General features: G+C 45.4%; 4 protein-coding genes across 8 annotated transcripts; 3 read left to right on the top strand and 1 right to left on the bottom strand.

Annotated features, from left to right (window-relative positions):
• Positions 1 to 1,634: 1,634 nt before the first annotated feature.
• LOC100828300 (GDSL esterase/lipase At5g45950) lies at positions 1,635 to 6,479 on the top strand. Of its 5 annotated transcripts, none has more exons than XM_003571777.4 (8): positions 1,635 to 2,075; positions 2,181 to 2,406; positions 2,620 to 2,910; positions 3,779 to 4,783; positions 4,950 to 5,080; positions 5,360 to 5,593; positions 5,802 to 6,054; positions 6,168 to 6,479. In XM_003571777.4, the coding sequence occupies exons 4-8, from the start codon at positions 4,105 to 4,107 to the stop codon at positions 6,356 to 6,358; spliced, it is 1,488 nt and encodes a 495-aa protein (XP_003571825.1). In that variant the 5' UTR covers positions 1,635 to 2,075; positions 2,181 to 2,406; positions 2,620 to 2,910; positions 3,779 to 4,104; the 3' UTR covers positions 6,359 to 6,479. The 5 variants fall into 5 exon arrangements, with proteins under 5 accessions (XP_003571825.1, XP_014755842.1, XP_014755841.1 ...); XM_014900356.2 differs by having other exon boundaries at positions 3,263 to 4,783; XM_014900355.2 differs by having other exon boundaries at positions 2,191 to 2,406; positions 2,620 to 4,783.
• Positions 6,480 to 6,702: 223 nt separating this feature from the next.
• On the bottom strand, positions 6,703 to 11,918 carry LOC100830827. The gene is made up of 11 exons (XM_010235384.3): positions 11,383 to 11,918; positions 10,970 to 11,179; positions 10,434 to 10,895; positions 10,233 to 10,343; positions 9,963 to 10,142; positions 9,385 to 9,657; positions 8,437 to 8,557; positions 8,213 to 8,347; positions 7,674 to 8,012; positions 7,105 to 7,272; positions 6,703 to 7,015 (listed from the first exon to the last, which is right to left on the bottom strand). The coding sequence occupies exons 1-8, from the start codon at positions 11,803 to 11,805 to the stop codon at positions 8,226 to 8,228; spliced, it is 1,902 nt and encodes a 633-aa protein (XP_010233686.1). The 5' UTR covers positions 11,806 to 11,918; the 3' UTR covers positions 6,703 to 7,015; positions 7,105 to 7,272; positions 7,674 to 8,012; positions 8,213 to 8,225.
• A 1,472-nt stretch (positions 11,919 to 13,390) lies between these two features.
• LOC100834016 (protein KINESIN LIGHT CHAIN-RELATED 1) lies at positions 13,391 to 17,024 on the top strand. Its single transcript, XM_003571703.4, has 3 exons — positions 13,391 to 14,236; positions 14,508 to 15,416; positions 16,431 to 17,024. Exons 1-3 carry the CDS (start codon positions 13,527 to 13,529, stop codon positions 16,666 to 16,668), a joined length of 1,857 nt encoding a protein of 618 aa, XP_003571751.1. The 5' UTR covers positions 13,391 to 13,526; the 3' UTR covers positions 16,669 to 17,024.
• Positions 17,025 to 17,171: 147 nt separating this feature from the next.
• On the top strand, positions 17,172 to 17,873 carry LOC104583905. Its single transcript, XM_024461721.1, has one exon. It carries the CDS (start codon positions 17,460 to 17,462, stop codon positions 17,838 to 17,840), a length of 381 nt encoding a protein of 126 aa, XP_024317489.1. The 5' UTR covers positions 17,172 to 17,459; the 3' UTR covers positions 17,841 to 17,873.
• Positions 17,874 to 19,548: the final 1,675 nt, after the last annotated feature.

Raw genomic sequence — 19,548 nt, 5'->3', positions numbered from 1 at the left:
TCTCACAGCCTAAATGATAGATGAACCAATAATTCCATATATATGCGTGTCGAGGATATGACTAGGCCGTGGAAAGCCGGTGGATATTATATACAGAGCTACATTGCATCTAGCTAGCCGCCATTCCATCTTTCTGAGTGTTTGAGAAGATTGAAAAGAGGATCAGATGCATGAGCGCTCACAGCTAGTGTGTGCTGCAGGTTGCTTGATTTTGCATGAGCAAATTTAGACACTGCGAGAGGAAACATGCAAATCTTCCTCTTGTTTTTTCAAAAAAAAAATATGACAAATTTCCTAAAAGTAATGCTCACACTAATTGTGAGTTGCAAAATTGCTCACATGGATCATCACGTGAGGTCGATTTCACACTAATTGTGGGGGAGAAATGAGGAGAGACATCTTAGCTCTCCTGTGCAAACTTCCTTCTGCTATATATATTCAAGGACCTCTCCTCCAATATTGTATCTCCATATTTCACTCATTCATTTTCTATAGCTAGCTAGTATTAGTTTTGAGATATTGGAGAAAACCAAAATCAACAAGTCCATGGTGCTAAGCAAATAACTCTGGATGGTTCGCGAGTTGTACACGTGTGTGCATCTTGGACCGTGACTGCGTAGGCTAAGCAAAAAATAGATATCGCCATCTTCTTGTAGTATGCTGTTGTACACCTCGCTGGCCATTGTAGTTTCAGCATCACTAGCTTAATCAGTTTTCCGGTTAAAGGGTTTGCGAGAGTGTCCAAAGTATCTTTGAGAATGATGGCTTCCTCAGAGGCAGTCTCAATATATTCATGTGGCCTCCTACGCTAAAAATTGTGTCCGGGAAAGTTATGTGGCTGTCAAAGTTTTATGGAAGTATTCGGTGGATAAGGGATCCCAATTCTGGGCCTAGCACGGGTGTTGCTCAAGCAATAGTAATTTCTGTTTCCTGTAATACAAAATTTCCTTTGTGCACAGGAGACAGTATTGGATTAGTAGTAACAATCTGCAAGATTTTGCCAGTTTCCTTTGAATAGAAACTTTCGTTTGCTTATACGAGATATATCGTATTGGTTTGTATCGAGGATTTACCAGTAACAATCTGCAAGACTTAGTTTTTGTTTTTGTTTTTGACAAATAATTAACCAGACCTTTTGGATCCACGCGCCCTGTTATAGGCGACAGAAATTGGCTCTTGGAATCATACGCTCATCTCGCATGTACGTACGTAGTAAGTAAATTATCAATAAAATCTCCCTGCCAATATGTTGAAACTTGAAAGCCAGCGTTTGCTGGGCCTTTCGAAAAAAAATGATGAGGATAAAATGAATTTATTTGTTATCTTCATACATATAACAAGAACCGGGAGCTAGAAACCATCTCGACTTGAATTTTCTTTGACATTTTTCCACAGGTTGCAATTTTTTTTGCATGAAAAGTGTTAAGAACCTGCGAAGGGCGGCCGCTCACCAAGCGCCGGCGATGTTGGGGACGGGTCCCTTCCCTTGGACCGAGAGGAATTGGCTCCTTCTTGTTAACTCCGGCGACTGCCTCCCCGTCCCCGAGCGTTCCGCCGCCACCTTCAAAGATAGCTGGCATCTAGCGACTGCCTCCCCGCGGCGCACGCAAGGTGTTCGACGGAAAAAAGCTCCGGAAGCAGCCCACTCAACGGCGCCTGCCTGCTTCAGACACGCGCCACCCTTCGCCGGCACTGGCGGCTACCATCATCAATTCTCTGTACACGTTGGCTTGAAGCTCCAACCGCCATGGCATGGCCGCGCCCATCTGATGACTCGCGAGCCGTTCCCAAAATCAGAGCGCGCACAGGGCGGCACGCCGGTCGAGGCACCCATGGTGTATTCCTGGACGAGATTGTGTGCTGAAGGATGACGAGGAAGATAGTTTGGGTAGCCACACCCGGTGGGTGGAGTGGCGAATTGAAGTTCGAGAAGGAGATTGATCTGCCAATAAGTGGTTCTTGTGAGTTGTGAGTCTTTTCCTCTGCAAGATGGAAATACAGGTTTCGGAATTCAGGGTTCGTCGGCCTGAGGAAAATAGAGGTTGTGGTTTCAGATGGAACTCCTGCTCTCCCAGGTAATTCCTAGCACAATTCCCCGTTTGGTGGTCAGTCTGCTATGCGCCTTCAGTCTGTTCAAATCTCATGGACCCTTGGAAGCTCATGGGTCTCTTTGTTGTTAGGAGGGATCAGAACAGATCAGAATGCAACAGCAATTGCAATTGCAATGCACCTATCTGATTATGAAGCATGGTACATCTGCAACCATGGGATCTAGCATGAACATTAATTGGATAGGTACATGGGATGGGATCTTGGCCCTGTGTTGATCAATCCCATGGCTTGGAAACTAGTGAGAAGAATACACACTCTGTCCAACTTCTGGAAGATCACTAGTTTTGTGAGAAGGTAATTAGTTAGCAATGGCACATGTATGATCGATGCTCAGCCTTTTTCTTTTCTTTTTTGCGAGGAAGGTAATTAGTTGGCAGTGGCACATGTATAATCGTTGCATTGCTCTCTTTTTTCATATATCTCTGTTGAGTTCACTGCGATGATTCGATTGTGATGATGACAGAATTTTCAAAGACAAATTTAATCCATTTGGGCCAGTGCTTACAGGGATCTTTTTCTTCCTTGGGCTACGACGATCGATGCCCATTGTTGACGTCAGAATGGTCAGAGCTCGTTGCGCTCTCTGATGCTTGCCATCATCTTCTTCAACTTATGGCCAGGAACGGCTTTGAAACAGCCTATGATGATTCGTCAGTGGGCACCAACATAACCAGCATAACGAGGCTGCCACCGTCGTCGTCAAGCTTGACAGCAGGAAGTAGCAGCAGCTTGATGGAGTACCAAGATCAAGAGACACGATGCGAGAAAGTGGAGGCAGCAAGGAATTGGAAAGCGAAGGTATGTACAGACAAGTAGACTACTGGCTATTTCGATCTCAGTAATCTGTCCTTATCTACTTCCATGATTTCCATCCACAAATGAAATTTGGGTGATTTCACTGACTTCGATTCTCAAATCTGGCTAGAGGACCAACATTTTCTCTTCAGTTTGACTGAAACTGAACCAAAGTTTAAGAAAATTTGGCAAAATCTTCATTTTTTTGGTTCAAACTTGTTTTTCTTAACACGCCAAATTAATGTTGTGGAGAAACATATCGAGTTCAAAGGTAGCTCTTACCTAGCTATCGTTCTCATTAGGAGATCGGATTAAGTTGACCAGGATAAATACTTGTGAGTTCGAATCAACACAGGTTTGGGAAGCATGTGAAAGGCAGATTTGCAAAGGCAGCAACTTCTCCTTCTTCCATAAGTGCAGTACTGCGTCGCCGCCACTAGTCTAGCTATGCTATGACACAATCAACCCAAGCACATTGTTTCTTTTTCTTATTTATTATAGAAGACAATTATTAGGTAGAAAGAGGCAAGCAATCTTGCAAAACACAGGTAGATTAGGTAAACAAGTTGATGGCCTTAGATTTGTTTTTTGTTTTGAAGGAAATAGATTTGTTTTTTGTGTCTTGCCTAGCTCTTTGTGTAGCTCATAATTTAGAAGCTTTCTTCTTTTTTGGATTTTCTTCTTCTTCGGCTAGAATCATCCAGGGGCTTTCTTTTGTAAATAACAAATTTGCCAAGACGAGCCTTTCTTTTTGGTTGTTCTTGCTTATTTCACCTTGCAATTCAAGCACTCATTCCACCTGTATGATGCATAGAATCTTCATGTGTATTATGTCTCTCGAGTAAATAAAATAAAATGATGGATGTTTCAGCTGCAAGTGGTAATCCCATGAAAGATGAGCAATTAATCGGCTCACAATATAATTTATCTCCCCAACTCTCATGTCACTGACAAGTGGATGATTCCACTGATCTGAAGTCACACAAGTCACATTCACGGTTGCTTCAAGTAGAAAAGAATCCTTGTCACACAAAGCAGCCTCAAAGTAAACAAAGTAGCTCCTCACCTGCATAGCACCAAGCCGCCTTGCAAACCACATTCTGCTCAGCTGGGCAGAGCTCCCAGAGCTTGTATATATATACATGCATCCATGGCGATGCACACTTGGTCCCTGTCAAGCTTACGAAGACTGATGCCATGAAGAGGCTGGGGGTGCTTGCTGTGGCATTATTGCTCCTCATCGCATGGCAGCCGATAAAGATGGCGGCCGCTCAGTCTCCGGCGCCGCTGCTGCCGCCACCACCGGACGATCAGGACGACGATCCACCCGCCCGCAGCCTGCCGCCACCGCCGGCGGACGACCAGGACGACGATCCACCCAGCTGGCCTGGGCTGCCATTGCTACCCTCACCACCCACGCCGGTGGAATCCGCCTCGCCGCCGCCAGAACCTGAAGCGCGGACACCGACATCACCGCCGCCACCGCCGCCGCCTCACCCGCGCCATGCGCAGCTGCCGCCGAGGCAGGATGATCCCCCGGAAACCGAGCCGGAGCCAACAGAGCCGCCGCCTCGCCAGAGGCAGGCGCCGAGGGAGCCGGCGCCGCCACGGACGGTGGTGCCGCCGCAGGAGCCAGGGTGGGCTGCGGTGCCGCTGCCTCTGCCGCCGATGCCGCCTCCCATGGTTCCGTTCAACTACAGCGCCACCGGCTACACGACCATGCTGGTGTTCGGGGACTCCACGGTGGATCCCGGGAACAACAACCGGCTGCAGACGGTGATGAGGGCCAACTTCCTGCCCTACGGCGCGAGCTTCCTCGGCGGCAGGAGGCCTACCGGACGGTTCAGCAACGGCCGCCTCATCACCGACTTGCTCGGTACGTACACAAAGACACTGCATTTCTTGCTTGCATCAGTTAATTTCACGTTGTAGAACTTCAACTGACTTCTGAAGCAAATCATATCTTTTTTTCACAACCAAATGATGCTCACCATTGTTCAGTGAGATATTTTTACGACGAAAGCTTTGTTGTGGCTGTGCAGCGGAGAAACTAGGTATAGCGAGGAGCATTCCGGGTTTCCATGAGCCAAGGTTGAGGCTAAGGCAGCTCAGAAGGGGTGTGAGCTTTGCATCAGCGGGCTCCGGATACGACGATGCTACTGCCAGGATATCAGTACGTTCTGTCAGCAGCATGACCTGCAATTTTTTTTCCATCACAGCGCTTCTAAGTCGATCAATCAACTGAATCACTGTATCTGAGATGTAAAAAGATTTTCTCTTCAGAGAGAACACGGTGAAAAACTACTCACAAAATAGAGGTTAAAATGGGTTAAACAAACAAATGAATCATGGCTAGCTAGTTACTAATCCAGGCTATTTTGATTACTGAGAACCAATATTAGGTACTGCTAACAATCTAGCTATGTTTCCTTTTTTTCTTTTTCTGTGATAGAGTGCACTATCATTTTCCAACCAAGTGGAGGACCTATGGCGGTACAAGAGGAACCTCCAAAGATTAGTCGGGCCAAGAAGAGCAGAGCAACTTTTCAGGAGAGCAACATTCATCATAAGTGCTGGAACAACTGATGTGTTCTTCCACTATCTCGCCACAAATCACTCAGGAGCAGCAAATAGTTGGCCTCAATATGAGAACCTACTGATATCACGCGTCTCTAACTACACCCAGGTAAGCATACCGACAGACAGGCATCTGCCAAAATAATAATCCCTCCGTTAGCCTTTATAAGACAATTTGGCAGGCAAGTCGATTTGGCTTGCCGAAACGTCTTATAAAAAGGAACGGAGGAAGTAATACTAGTGTGCTTCATTTTGTCTGTCAGCTCAGCTCAGTGCTGTGACTAACTAATCCCCTTATATATCATGTTTACTATCAGGTGATGAGAGCACTTGGAGGGAGGAGGTTTGTGTTTGTTGGAGTGCCCCCAGTTGGGTGCTTACCACTTGTCAGGACCCTGCTAGGCACAGGTACAGAGAAATGCCATGAGAACATCAACTTGCTGGCGACTTCGTTCAACCGAGGGCTAGCCGAGGTGGTGCGCCTTCTGAAGAACGAACGGGACACCAGGGCTACGTTTATCGACATCTATACAATCGTAGCCATGGCGACAGTCGATCCCAGAACTTTTGGTATGTTTTGATACATGATGCATCTCAGTCTCTTTTGATTTAATTGCGCGAAAGGAAGATAAAACAAATTAGTAAGACTACACTTGATTAAACATGGCAATATTTTCTTTCAGGGTTGACAGAGACATCAAGAGGCTGCTGTGGAACAGGAGTTATTGAAGTTGGGCAAACATGCAGAGGCCGGTTAACATGCACAGACCCCAGCAGGTACATGTACTGGGATGCTGTCCACCAGACTGAGAGAATGAACCAGATTATCACGGATCACGCGATTATGAATTCGATTGGAGAAATCTATGTCTAGGCCAAGATTGTGAATCCGAATTTACAGCCCGTGAGAATTTAATCTAGCATATTCATTGTTTGTAGTGCACATTCCGTGGCAGTTTAATGGAACAGATTGGTTTGTTTTCTCCAGTATACTCCTTACTCCATGGTTGTGACTGGAAGATGGTACAAGTGCCACGTCACGTCTCGACAAATATAAATTTTACTACATTATGTCTCGAGAAATATAAATCTAATCAGATACATTACAGGAGCAAAACAAAATAACATTCCTAGTAAGCAGATAGAACAAACTCCAGCTGTGGTGCACATATTGAAGGGACTGTTTCTTCTGGCACTGATCTGCCAGCAAACTAAATAATCAGAGTAAAAATGTATGATGCCTTGTTTCATTTCACTGAAACCCAAACAGGGGGGGAGTCTGCAGAGTTCTTACAATACTAGAAAAGGTAAAACTACACTAAAACAGAAGGTAAATCCAGCCACAAGCGGCTCTACGGAAAAGGTTCAAACACGAGCACCATTGTGCTTAGTGTAACCTCAAACATCTTCTGCAGCTTTGCTCGACGGATCTCTTTGGGCTTCGCCAGCCCTCTGGAGGACAAGGACGGATTCCATGTTTTACCCCAAGCTGCATACTCTTGACATAGAGCATTGACCAATCGATTCCAAACTAGTACATGAAAATAAGTTTTAGGATAAGTCCATGAAAAAAAAATACACCGGTTTTTTCAGAGCTGTCTACTACATTACATAACATACCATTTCTTCCCAGACTCCAGAATGGCATTGTAGAGCATGCAACCCTCCAGCCATTTGTCACTCCATGTGTGTAGTAAGTGAACTAACCTTCCCGGGCCTGGCTAGCATCTATCTCCAGACCAACTACTGTCATAGGATCACACCTTCTAGTATTTCACTTCCTCCCCTCTGCGGCAATGCAAGACAGTTCAATATAAATGTCAGAAACAATGTGTCATAATAAGCACAGCTACAAAGTTATAAAACTTTTTCTTAACAGCAAAAGATTGTGTGCTTAAGAAAGACCGCAAGCTGGTTTAGTAGCATGTTTTCACTTATTCAACATTGTTTGTCAGGACCAGGGCATCACAAAAAAGTTGCTGTTATGTCAGGCATCCAACCTATCTTTCATACACCATCTAGTGCTTGCAATATAAAGAGTAAACATTCATCACAAAGGAGTAGTATAAATAATTATATTTAGTTCCCAAAAATCATTGCAGGTTGTGAGAGAACGAGGTCACAGGTCACATGGGAAATCTGAAATCTCCAAATCCAAAACATGTAAGAACTAATAACTCGGAGCTAACCTCGAAATTCTGCAAGAGGAATGCGAAGGCGAGGGGAGTCGCTGCTGATGATAGCAACCCACACCGTCCAGTTCCACAAAACAAGGGCAGTGACCGTCTGCAGTTGTGGCAACCGAGAAGTACAGGCCAACTGAGTCGTCTCAGTCTCCCGGCGGCAATGTGCAGGGGAGGCGGCAACGTTGTGCGGGAACTGACCGGTGTCAAAATCCCAGACTCCAACTCGTGGAAAGGCGGTGGCAGCCATCTGTGGGAGGAGAAGGTGGCGACCTAATGCCACAGCACGATTGGCTTTCAGCAGGAAAATGGGGAGGTGCTGCCGGAGGCCACTGTAGTCAGAGTCTGCTCCAATAAAACATGACTATTTTTAGTACCCGATGACACGGAAGTTGCTATCTTGCGTAAACAGTGACTATACAAAAAAAAAGGCTGGCAACTATATGATTTTGGGTAAATAGGGTACAAATGATTATACTGAATACTGGAGGAATTTTTTTTATAAGACGAAAGAAATTGGAGGGTAAATGAAATAGGTAAGGTACCTCTGTTAGCAACTTAGCAAGGATGTTGAACAGGTCTCGCCAAAGCAAAAAAAGTTTCTGAATTTACCGACATTAACAATTCAATTGGGACAACCTTAGAAGGACGGGGAATTTTAAGCCTAGGCTCCAGAAAGGCTGAAAATATCCATTTTGAAGTATTAGACAGAAAAATATAGAGCTTAAATAAAAATGGTAAGAGTAAGTCATTGGTACAAGCATAATACCTGGGGAAAGCTTTCGCCCGTCATATAGCAATGCTGCTAGCGGATTTGTTGCCCAATGGTTCACAGCTAGGCGGCTGGTTGGCTGAAAACCCACTAGCTTACCTTCTTCTGACATGACAACCTACAAACAGATGGATCAAGTGACACAGTGAAAGTGTTAGTTATCTGACCCAAGAGACTGAATAAGGATGAATTGGTTTTAACATGTTTTTACCATTATATAATTTTAAAAGCAATACAGAAAATAACATTAGGTGTCTTATGAACCCAGCTTACACGTAAAGATAACGAACAGTTGACATATAACTCATTCAAGAGGTTTAAAACAGTAGTCTGCAGTTTTATTTTAAGACTTACAACTCAAGATAAAGAATTAAAGCCATTGCAACCAAAGCATCAAACAAATGCATGATTGCTGGAAAAACAGTAAAAGAAAGTGTGGTCACTTTCTTGTAAGTCAGGACCAAAGAACAACTCAATACATGACAGATAAGATATTACAAAAGGTCCATTCCAAATCATAATAGTATGTTGAATTCATGCATAACCTGCTGGTGATAAGATAAGATAATATAACTGAGAACTGATCTGAAGAAATAAATTGCATTAGCAAATACTCCCTCCGTCCCAAAATAAGTGACGTGGATCTGTATAGATTCTTATACAAATCCACGTCACTTATTTTGGGACGGAGGGAGTACTTAATATGGCAAAACAAACTTGCATGACAAGAAAATGAATCACAAGCATCAGAAATAGAATTAAGAAATGGCATGATGATATCAATTCATGGCTCTGAAAATATATGGATATTTTGATAAATTCCCTAGTTACGATTTAGTATAAACTAAATATCAAACTTCAGGTGTAGACACACCATCATAACAAAAATACCAAACTTCTTCATCTGCTGCAAAGAGATATCTTTTATAAATTAGGCAAACCAACCTGAAAACTAGCAATGTTCAGCAGAATTTCCTGGGTATTATCTTTTTGTTCTAGATTAGAAGTTATCTTAGTGGGAGTTGACACCAAGTCGTTTTGTTCAGTATGGGAATACTGAACATCATCAGAAGCAGCACCATCCTCACGGTTGATGGCCTTGAGGCAGTCAGGCAGTTCTCCAACCCAAGCACCAATCTTTTCATCAACCACTATATCCCCAGGGCAGCCACATGAATCTTTTATTTTCTCAATGACAGATATGCAATAATCTTGTACCTGCCCAGGAGGAGTAAATTAGAAATTTTTTGCAGTGCACCTGATATGCTGCTATAAAAATCAGGATAAAACCAAACAAATTAGGCAGATAGTAAGAAAACACAGAATTAAACTATCCAAAGTTAAGCACTTCCCTATAGGCAAGTAGTTATCTGAAATTATATACTAGCATGAGGAATCAATGTCCTGTGAAAGGGCGGTCATTTTATCATATATCATGCAATAAACCTGACAAATAGAAGCAGTCGCAGAGAAAATCATGCCAGAAAAATAGACAGGAAAGTTACAAGGACTAGATAAGTCACCTCACTGTTATCCAGTGAATGGATATCAGAGCAATACTTCTGTGATGATGAGGGGCTTGAACTGCCAATGAAAAATCTTTTGTCTTTAAGAGTCTGGGGCCAGCATAACTGAGCAATGATGCCAACAGTAAGAATAACACAGCTACCCGCCAATAAAACAAAGAGGTTATTCAAATAAACCTGCACCCAAAAATAAAATTTGTTGAAAAAGATAACTGAATATAAACATTTATGCAAGGAAGCTTTGACAAATATAAAGTACCGGCATACATTGTTGCTTTTAATCTTTGATGGTTCTGCATTCCAGTGAGAATGGAAAGTTTTGCCAGGCAATGTGAACTGATCTTCAAAATACATGTCTAGTACATTCCCTAGTTCCACCTACATACAAAATAGTTGAAAACTTAAATAAATAAGAATAATCAAAACAAACATGTATACATCAAGGATAACAAGTGAGTAACAATGTACCAGTTGGAGGTGGGATATGAGAATTTCCTGCCTATTATTTGCTAGCTCATGCCAGCCTGCAAGCTTGGTATCCTCAAATGCTTTAGCATTAATTTGCAGTTTATAAGAAGGAACAAACTCATGGGCCCAAAGGATAAAATCAGGTCCCCCAATGTCCGCCAACCTTTCGTATTTTGGAGCTGGCCACCATGCCTTCTTTGCTATGCCCACTTCATGAGAAGACTTGACAAGATTAAAACTCTCCAAGCATCTCCTGGCGTTATTTGCTATTTCTGCCTCAGAAATTCTGTGTATACAAACAGTGGAATCGTATGAGCAGTTCAGCTTCCGCATTTGAAACAAACTGCCTGTGCGCCCAAGGAAATTCTTTTCAACGTCCTCAACGACACAGGAGAATATGGCTTCAGCAAGAGCAGACAGAAGTTTTCCATCTGATGAACTGATGCTAAAATCCACGGGGACCTGGCAGGTAACCAAATTAGCAAGAGCTAAACAAACAAACAAACAAAATCTAGTGTCAGGTCCCAATAATACACCTTTTGGGGTTTGCTCCGATCTTGGAAGTCTCTCTCTGAACCAGGGGAGAAGATTTCTACACGAAAATCTGACAGCTGCTCCATTACAACTTGCTTCAGGGCCATAGCCAGCATACTCTCGGAATCAGGCTCATTTTCAGAGAAAAAATCAGCACCGAAGTCTTTCTTTATCTTACTGGCCTTCTCTTTTACTTCCATGGCTTGCAAAATCTACAAAATTAGCAAAATTTCATCAACCCAAATCGCTTCACCCTGTATCAGTTCGAAGGAAGCATGTTTCCTATCCGTCCGCAGCACACTGTGCTCGCTGCACAACTATATCCAACACAACCAATCCTAATTGGCAACAGATTAGCATTGCAAGGCTTGAACAAACTAAAGGCAGCTGAAGGCAGGACACCCAAAGCGCTCACCACACGAGTGGACGCAGCGCCTCCGCCGGCGGCAGCTCCGGGGAGGAAGGCCTCGATAACCATGGCCCCGGATCCAGCCTCGAGGTGCGCCTCCGCCGCCTTCCCGCCATCGGCCGCCGCCGCCGCCGCGACCGCCTGCTCCCGCCGCGCGCCGCCGGAGACCTCGAGCCGCGCGAGGGCGCCCTCGTAGCACCGCGCGATCGGGATGACGCGCCCGCCGCCGTCTCCCGCCGCGCCGCGTAATAACCCGTCGCCGCCGCCGCCGCCGCTGGCGCGAGCATGGAGAGCGCGGAGGGTGAGACGGGGCGTGGGGATCGGTGATGGGGTTCTGATGGGGGACGGGGGTGAGTTGCGGCGGAAGGGGGATGAGGCGAGGCGCCAGGGGAGAGATAGAGGCGGCGGGAGGAGGTACGGGGATGGCATTCTGAGGGAGGGAGTGGGGCTCGCCGGAGACGAGGCCGGCGACGGCGGCGGCGCAGAGGCGGATACAAAACTAGGGAGATTCACTGACGACCACCCAGAAATTCTGTAAAACCTCAGCGCTCCACAGAAAAATGAAAAGTCATTTTTCTAAAGTTGTGTCTCGCTTACAAATTCGTGTGTTAAACAAACATGATTATTAAAATTGGAATTAAAATTGAAACAAATAAAATCTATCTAAAAATTGGATTTCATTTCAAAAGATGGATGCCAAAGAAAAATAATTGAACTATCGATTTTCGTTAGCGTGCCGCAAGGGTCAACATATTACATGCTCGTGGTCTAATTTGCGACGAGTTTAGGACAGACACGCACACTGAGTGTGCAAATGCCAGCAGGACCAATATATTATATGATTGTGGTCTAATTTGCATTTTGCGGCATTACGGTGAACCACGACTAATTGGACAAGATTATTAATCTAGTGCTAACTAGGTAATCAATCCGCTAGGCTACATATGTGTAATGTGTGTTGGAGAAGGTACTAGTGCTATTACTACTTGAGGGGAGCAATCAATTAAGCATGAGACAACCCAAAGAGCACTTGATTAACAACAGCTCGATATGACGTAGCAGAAAAGAAAGAAAGAAAGAAAGAAAGAGAAATTTTTTGCCTAAAAATGCATATTTCAATAGTATTCCATGCGATCCATAATTAGTGTCTCAGATTTAGTACAAAGTTGCTAAATCATTGACTTTGTACTAAATTCAAGAGACTTATAAGAACCCGGAGGGGCATGTTTTTCTTAATTCTCGATGCATCGAACTCTGCTCCAATTTCCTCTCTCAAGTTTGACGGGTGTCGTTGCTGGATCAACCATTCTTTCGATCGCTCTCGCTTGGTGAACCTTCCATCCTCGTCTCTATCGGTGCCGTGGCCTCACATCTGCTTTTGGATTTCTCTTTGTCACTATTTTTTCACCATTACTTTATCGTCTTCATTGTATCTTCGGCTAAGGAAAGGGATGGTAGAAGAGTTGTGGGCAACGAGTGATCTTTGAATTAGAAAACTACGGTTGTTAACATCTTACATTCCATCCGTTTATTTGAGATCTAATGTATATAATCAAAAGTTTCAAAATTTCACTAAATGCAGGTTTGCACCTGATACCCTCCGTAGCATGCCTGGACAAAAACTGACCGAAAAACTTTTATTGATAAGTCGTCTGTTTTTTAGTTAGATCTTAATCCAATGATAGCAAGTGAGAGATGAGAGAACGGAGATGATCCTCAAATTTTAATCCAACGGCTATGAAACGTCGATTGATATTTAAGGCTCATTTCTTAAAAAAACAGGCGACTTAGAAATAGCCACACCCAAACTTTCTGGAAAGATATATCACACCATGTATTTTATTGTAGACGACAAAAACTCCTTGTATTTGTAGCTGTGCTGATTTATCCTGCTCCCACCTGACGTTAATCACAGCCATCGATTTGTTGCTTGATCAACGGCGGAGCCATGATGACGCCAGGCAGGCAGGCAAGCATCCCGTTGCCATCACGAGCTGCACGACGGCTCCTCTTCAAGTCTTCCCTTTCAAGCAAAGCCTCAAGAAGCAGCAGCACCGGAGATCCCTTCTCCTCTCTTCCTTCTTCCCCAAATGGTAGCTGGCCTCCTCTAGCTCCTCCAACCACCTGCCAACTGCCAGCCGCTCTACACCATGCCGGGACTCGCGACCGCCGACGCCTCTTCCTCGCCCCCGGCGGCGCCGGCGCCGGCGCCGCGGCGGCTGTCGTCGCCGCTGCCACGGCGCGCGCCGCCGTCGCCGTCGCCCTCGTCCGCGTCGCGCGCCAAGCCGGCGAGGAAGTCGCTTGGGGGGCAGCAGCAGGCGGGCCCGGAGACGGACGAGGCGGCGCTGGACAACCCGGATCTGGGCCCGTTCCTGCTCAAGCAGGCGCGGGACGCCATGGTGTCCGGGGAAGGCGGGGGAGCCGCGCGCGCGCTCGAGTTCGCCGAGCGGGCGGCGCGCGCGCTCGAGCGCCGCGGGGAGGGCGCCGAGCTCGAGCTCGCCATGAGCCTCCACGTGGCCGCCGCCATCCACTGCGGCCTCGGCAGGCACGCCGACGCCGTCCCCGTACTCGAGCGCGCCGTCGCCGTCGTCACCGTGCTGACGCCTCCGCCCGCCGCGGCCTCCGGGCCTGAAGGGGACGCGGAGCAGGTCCCGCCGCCGCAGCAGCAGGAGGAGACGGAGGAGGAACAGCGGAAGGGGGAGGAGTGGGCGCTCGCCGCCTTCTCCGGCTGGATGCAGCTCGGCGACACGCACGCCATGCTCGGCCGCATGGACGAGTCCATCGCCTGCTACGGAAAGGGCTTCGAGATCCAGATGGGCGCCCTCGGCGAGCGCGATCCCCGCGTCGCTGAGACCTGCAGGTCGGTTTCATCGCCCTTCGCCCGCCGTTTCTCGATCCAGATCTCTGTCGCCATTGCTTTAACCTCCCAAGTTTGTTTATTTATTTATACTCGTCAAAAGCAAGATCTTCATTATTGCCTCAAAACAGCAACATGTTTATCTGTTTCCACAGTTTCACCCCCCTTTTAGTTCTATTTTGTTGCGGATCTCGGCAGAAATGGCATTAGGATTACAGCACAGCTAAGAAATCAGGAGAATTGATCAAGCATGTTGCTTTTGTTCAATGAACAGGTATCTGGCTGAAGCTCACGTGCAAGCTCTGCAGTTTGACGAGGCAGAGAAGCTGTGCCGCAAAGCTCTCGAGATCCACCGGGAGCACAGTGCCCCCGCGTCGCTCGAAGAGGCCTCTGATCGCCGCCTCATGGCCCTTATCCTCGATGCCAAGGGTGACTACGACGGTGCCCTCGAGCACCTCGTGCTTGCCTCCATGACAATGGTTGCCAATGGACGCGACGTCGAGGTTGCCACGATCGATGTCGCGATCGGCAACACCTACCTGGCCCTTGCTCGTTTCGATGAGTCCGTCTTCTCCTACCAGAAGGCGTTGACTGTTCTCAAGTCTGCCCGTGGCGATGACCATCCTTCAGTAGCTTCCGTCTTCGTCCGCCTTGCAGATCTCTATCACCGTACGGGGAAGCTCCGTGAGTCTAAATCCTACTGTGAGAATGCCCTCCGTGTCTATGCAAAGCCTGCGCCTGGTGCTGCTCCTGATGAGGTTGCTGGAGGCTTAATGGAGATCGCTGCCATCTATGAGGCGCTTGGAGATCTTGATGAGGCACTAAAACTTCTTCAAAGGGCACTGAAGTTGCTTGAGGACTCACCAGGGCAATGGAGTACCGTTGCTGGAATCGAGGCACAAATGGGTGTGTTGTACTACATGATAGGGAGGTATGCTGATTCAAGGAACTCATTTGAGAGCGCAGTTGCCAAATTGAGAGCTAGTGGGGAGAGGAAGTCTGCATTTTTCGGTGTTCTACTGAACCAGATGGGGCTAGCTTGCGTACAGCTGTTCAAGATTGATGAGGCTGCACAGTTGTTTGAAGAAGCAAGGGCAGTTCTAGAGCAGGAGTGCGGTGCCTCTCATCCAGATACTCTTGGCGTGTACAGCAACCTGGCTGCGATCTATGATGCCATGGGAAGGTATGTGCGGAAAACGTAAATTGGGTCATTTCTTGACTTCCCGCCATTTTATTTTATTGTCGGGTCATCTCTTGACAGCACAACTTGGCATGTTGAATTTCAAAGATTGCCAGTGTGCATAATGCATTTAGGATCTCTAGATTTTTTTGCCAGCCTAATTCTCATTGTTTACATCTGTGGAAGTAAAGCCCGTAAGTTTGCTGTGCTCTCTGAAGGGATGAACATGTGGGGTTCCACTCCTAATTTATGGTGCTTTGTTAAATGTTTGATGGGTGGTTGGCTTACTTAATTTTAATTGCACACAGCTAAGAGATCGCTTGATGAATTATCGATTGATCATTCCTTCCATGTGATGGCATTTTGATTTTTGTGGTCCATCATCTAGTTGCCCACATGTTGCTGCATGCTAATAAGTTATATACTTATATATGGTACAACCTCTACATGATTACAGGATTATATTAATTCTATACTGAGTAGCCTGAGACCCCATTCATGAAAACATGCGTCTGCATTCACTCAATGATAACGGAACTTACCAAGGGTGTGTCGGATGGTGGCCAAAGTTCACCCGTCCAAATTTTTGGCCATGACAAATATTTTAGTCTTTGTTTGGATAGTAACCAACTTTTTGACAAGCCAGTACTCCATTACCAACTCTAGTTCATTTTTTCTTGCCAACTTTGTCTAGCTCATGGGCTACCAAGACCTCCACCAAAATTTTGGCTACCCAAACATTTGACATGGCAAATTTGGGCTAAAGCCAAACATACCCCAAGTGGCCCCGTTTTCCCAGTGGATCTGCCATTGGGGAACTACAATATCACGTCTAATAGTTTTTTTTTCTGTAAAGATGGTCACAAAACGAACAGCTGAACATAGATAACTACCCAACCGACAGCTAGATGCTTACCAACCACTACCTGTAAAATATCAGGCAGAACAAAATAAGATTAGTCGCCCGTCTATTTTCTTTCATTTGATACATGATTATATTTCTGTTTTGATCATCAGAGTGGAGGACGCCATCGAGATCCTGGAGCACGTGCTCAAGGTGAGGGAAGAGAAGCTGGGCACGGCGAACCCCGATGTGGAGGACGAGAAGAAGAGGCTGGCGGAGCTTCTGAAAGAGGCGGGGCGGTCCCGGAACAGGAAGCAGAAATCGCTGGAGAACCTCTTCGGGAGCAACGCGCAGCGGGCCAAGAAAGACGCTGGCGGGAGGAGGTGGACCAACTTCGGGTTCAGGAGCTGAGAAACCACCACAACCCTCGCCTCGGTACCTTGCCTCACCCCCATCCGGTGGGCACTGGTGCTGTGGCGACCTCTGTAACATAAGGAGACAAAAAAAAATCAAGGAAGAAAAAAGCATGTGTAAAGAAAGGTGTTGTTGGGTAGAGTAGGAAGAAGAAGATGGTTCTTGCTGTGTTTGCAGTTTGAGATTTCTACATGTCTTGTTGTGTATTATTATCATTTGTCACTGGAAGTATTTACTATTACCTTGGATTTTTTTTTTGTTGGTTTCCATCGGTTAGCTTGCTCTCTCCTGTTTGTACCTGGATAATAATGATACTATTGGTTAATTGTGCTGCTGGTGGCTGTTGAAATGTTGAGAAAAACTGTGTTTTGCTTGCTACATTGACAAGACAACAACAGTACGGCACCAGTCTCCGGAAAATTCAGGCCTCATAGTTCCATTTCTACCTGATTGCTTGATTTGCTACACTATGTGCAGCTAATTGGTAGTGTTGCTCCATTTCATCACGTACTGTTGTTCTATGTTCATCATGCAACGAGCATGTATGTTTCCATTTTTTTAATTTATTAGGAAGAAAGGGAAATATGGCAACAATTCTCTCACGCACATAGTTACCTGCAGTGGTGTCATGGTGTTGAATATCAGTTCAGATCAACAGAAGGCATGCCTGCGGGTAGCTGTGGAGCGGAGCGGGTCGTTGATCGATTTCTGCTCATTCACAGATAGCATTCACCTGGTGGACAATGGTGGGGAGTTGATGCTGGTGCACCGAATTCTATGGCTGGGCGATGGTGACGAGGAAGGAGGATGATGTTGAAGATGATGCTGAAGAAGATGATGGTTACTACAAGAGGAAGTACGAAGTGTATAGAGTGGATTTGGACGTTGGCATCTTGGTCCCCGTCAGGAGCTTCAACGGGCAAGCCGTGTTCATGGGCACAAGTCGCGCGATTTCTGTATCAGCAGAGGCCTTTCCATCTGTCGCTGCTGACACTCTCTACTTGGGGTTGGATTGTGATGAGAAGCGTCGGATGGACGGGTACAATCTTGCAGATGGAAGCAACGAACCTTGCCACTACGACCCGTGGGTTGCTGGGATGTTGCTGCCGTCTACTCTCGTCGACTGCCTCTCCTACTGCGTACGGGGCAGCGGCAGGCAACTTACCTGAGATCACCGATGTGGTTGTGTTTGGTGCAGTGTGGTGTGCATAGAAATGTTGAGAACAAAAACTGTGTTTTGCTTGCTACACATTGACAACAACACCAGTTAGTATACCCTGAGTTCAAATGATTTCCTTTCTTTTCCTTCTTTGCCTCTGCAGTTCTACATGAAAAATGAGCTCTGGAAAATTCAGGCCTCATCGTTCCATTTCTACCTGGTTTACTTGCTGCATTTTTATTTTGCTTTTCGAGAACATTTTCCATTGAGAAACCACCAGGAGCACCATCTTTTCGATAAAAAGAAATTGGAGTTTAAATGATTTATTTCCTGCAAGATATGTTCTCCCAAAAGTTCAAGCACGGTTCAAACTACTAGAGTTGAAACTTCACTAAATTGCCATGTACATGTTTGTTTTCCTATCTATAAGCCATGGTGCACTTGTACAACTCTCATCACAAATTGCAGTATAAACATCATTTTCCGAAAAAATTGCCGAAGCAACCGAGGGATGCCACAGAGGACTGCTTCTCTCCTATGTTCAATTCTTTAAATTAGCGTCATTCCTCTAGATCATCAACAACCAACTCAACACTTAGACAAGCACACACTGCCACGTCGATCCTGGCCTCATCCTCTACCTCCTCTAACAGCAGTGGACAAGCTATCTTCAGATGCCCAGGCTGGCCACATTCAAACCACTTCCTATCTGGAATGTTTGTTGTTGGCTTGTGAAAATGACCACCCTCAAATGCCAAAGAATGTTGAGCGCCTATTTTCCGTACTCCGTCACAACAGGCAGGGGCGGAGGCATGAAAAAATATATGAAGGGTTAGAATAGAAAAATATAATTTATTAGAAGGGCCAAAGCATAAAAATATGAAATTTATATGGTGAAATTGCAAAGCTTTGCAGGAACTTAAAGTAGAAATAGAAAAATCTCCCTGGCCCCTGCCTCCGCTACTGACAACAGGGTCATACTAGTCAAATATCACTCCAAGATCTCTTCAACTCGGACACATGTTCCACTACCATCTTCTCACCTTGATTTAGCTCCTGTAACTCTTTCTGAGTATTATATGTCAACATTTCATTTTGCACTACTGGATATGTGCCTTTTAACAGACTCCAATTTATGAATCTTTGTGTACTCTTTCCACTTGCTTTGTGCATTTTTTTTTGTGACGTTGAGCTCACGAGCCAAGCTCTCACCTAAGCATTGGTCATCTTCCATTTTTGGGCCAGTATATAAACATCTCTATGGTCTCCTAGTAGATAGGAAAAATAGTGGTACCGCAGCGCCAAAAGATCCCAAAACTTAGAGAAGTACCACAGAAGTGTTAGTTTCATTTATTACAACTAAAAGTTTCCTCCATTCTAGTACTTGTCACTGCATCATTTTGGTAGGTGTGCTGTAAGTCTGTCACTCATGAGCCTTCTAGTGAATGTTTGTCATGAGAAGATTGGAAGCTCCTAGAGAAAGTCCAACATGGCAAAGATAGAAATATCTAGAATAAGATATTTTGATTGAGTATTATATTATAATATTTTGATTGAGAACTATATTATTATAAATAAAGTATGTTTGACAACTCTACAACAACAACCTAACAATGCATCTTTTTGAAGATAAATGTAAAGCAGATCTCCTGCGAAAAAATCCTTCTGTGTTATAGTGTCCCTTTTATTCTCATCCATTGATGAGGTTTTCATTATGT

The sequence above is a fragment of the Brachypodium distachyon genome, chromosome 3 (assembly GCF_000005505.3).
Source record: "Brachypodium distachyon strain Bd21 chromosome 3, Brachypodium_distachyon_v3.0, whole genome shotgun sequence".
Lineage (NCBI taxonomy): Eukaryota > Viridiplantae > Streptophyta > Magnoliopsida > Poales > Poaceae > Brachypodium > Brachypodium distachyon.
This window is presented reverse-complemented; position numbering and strand designations above follow the sequence as displayed.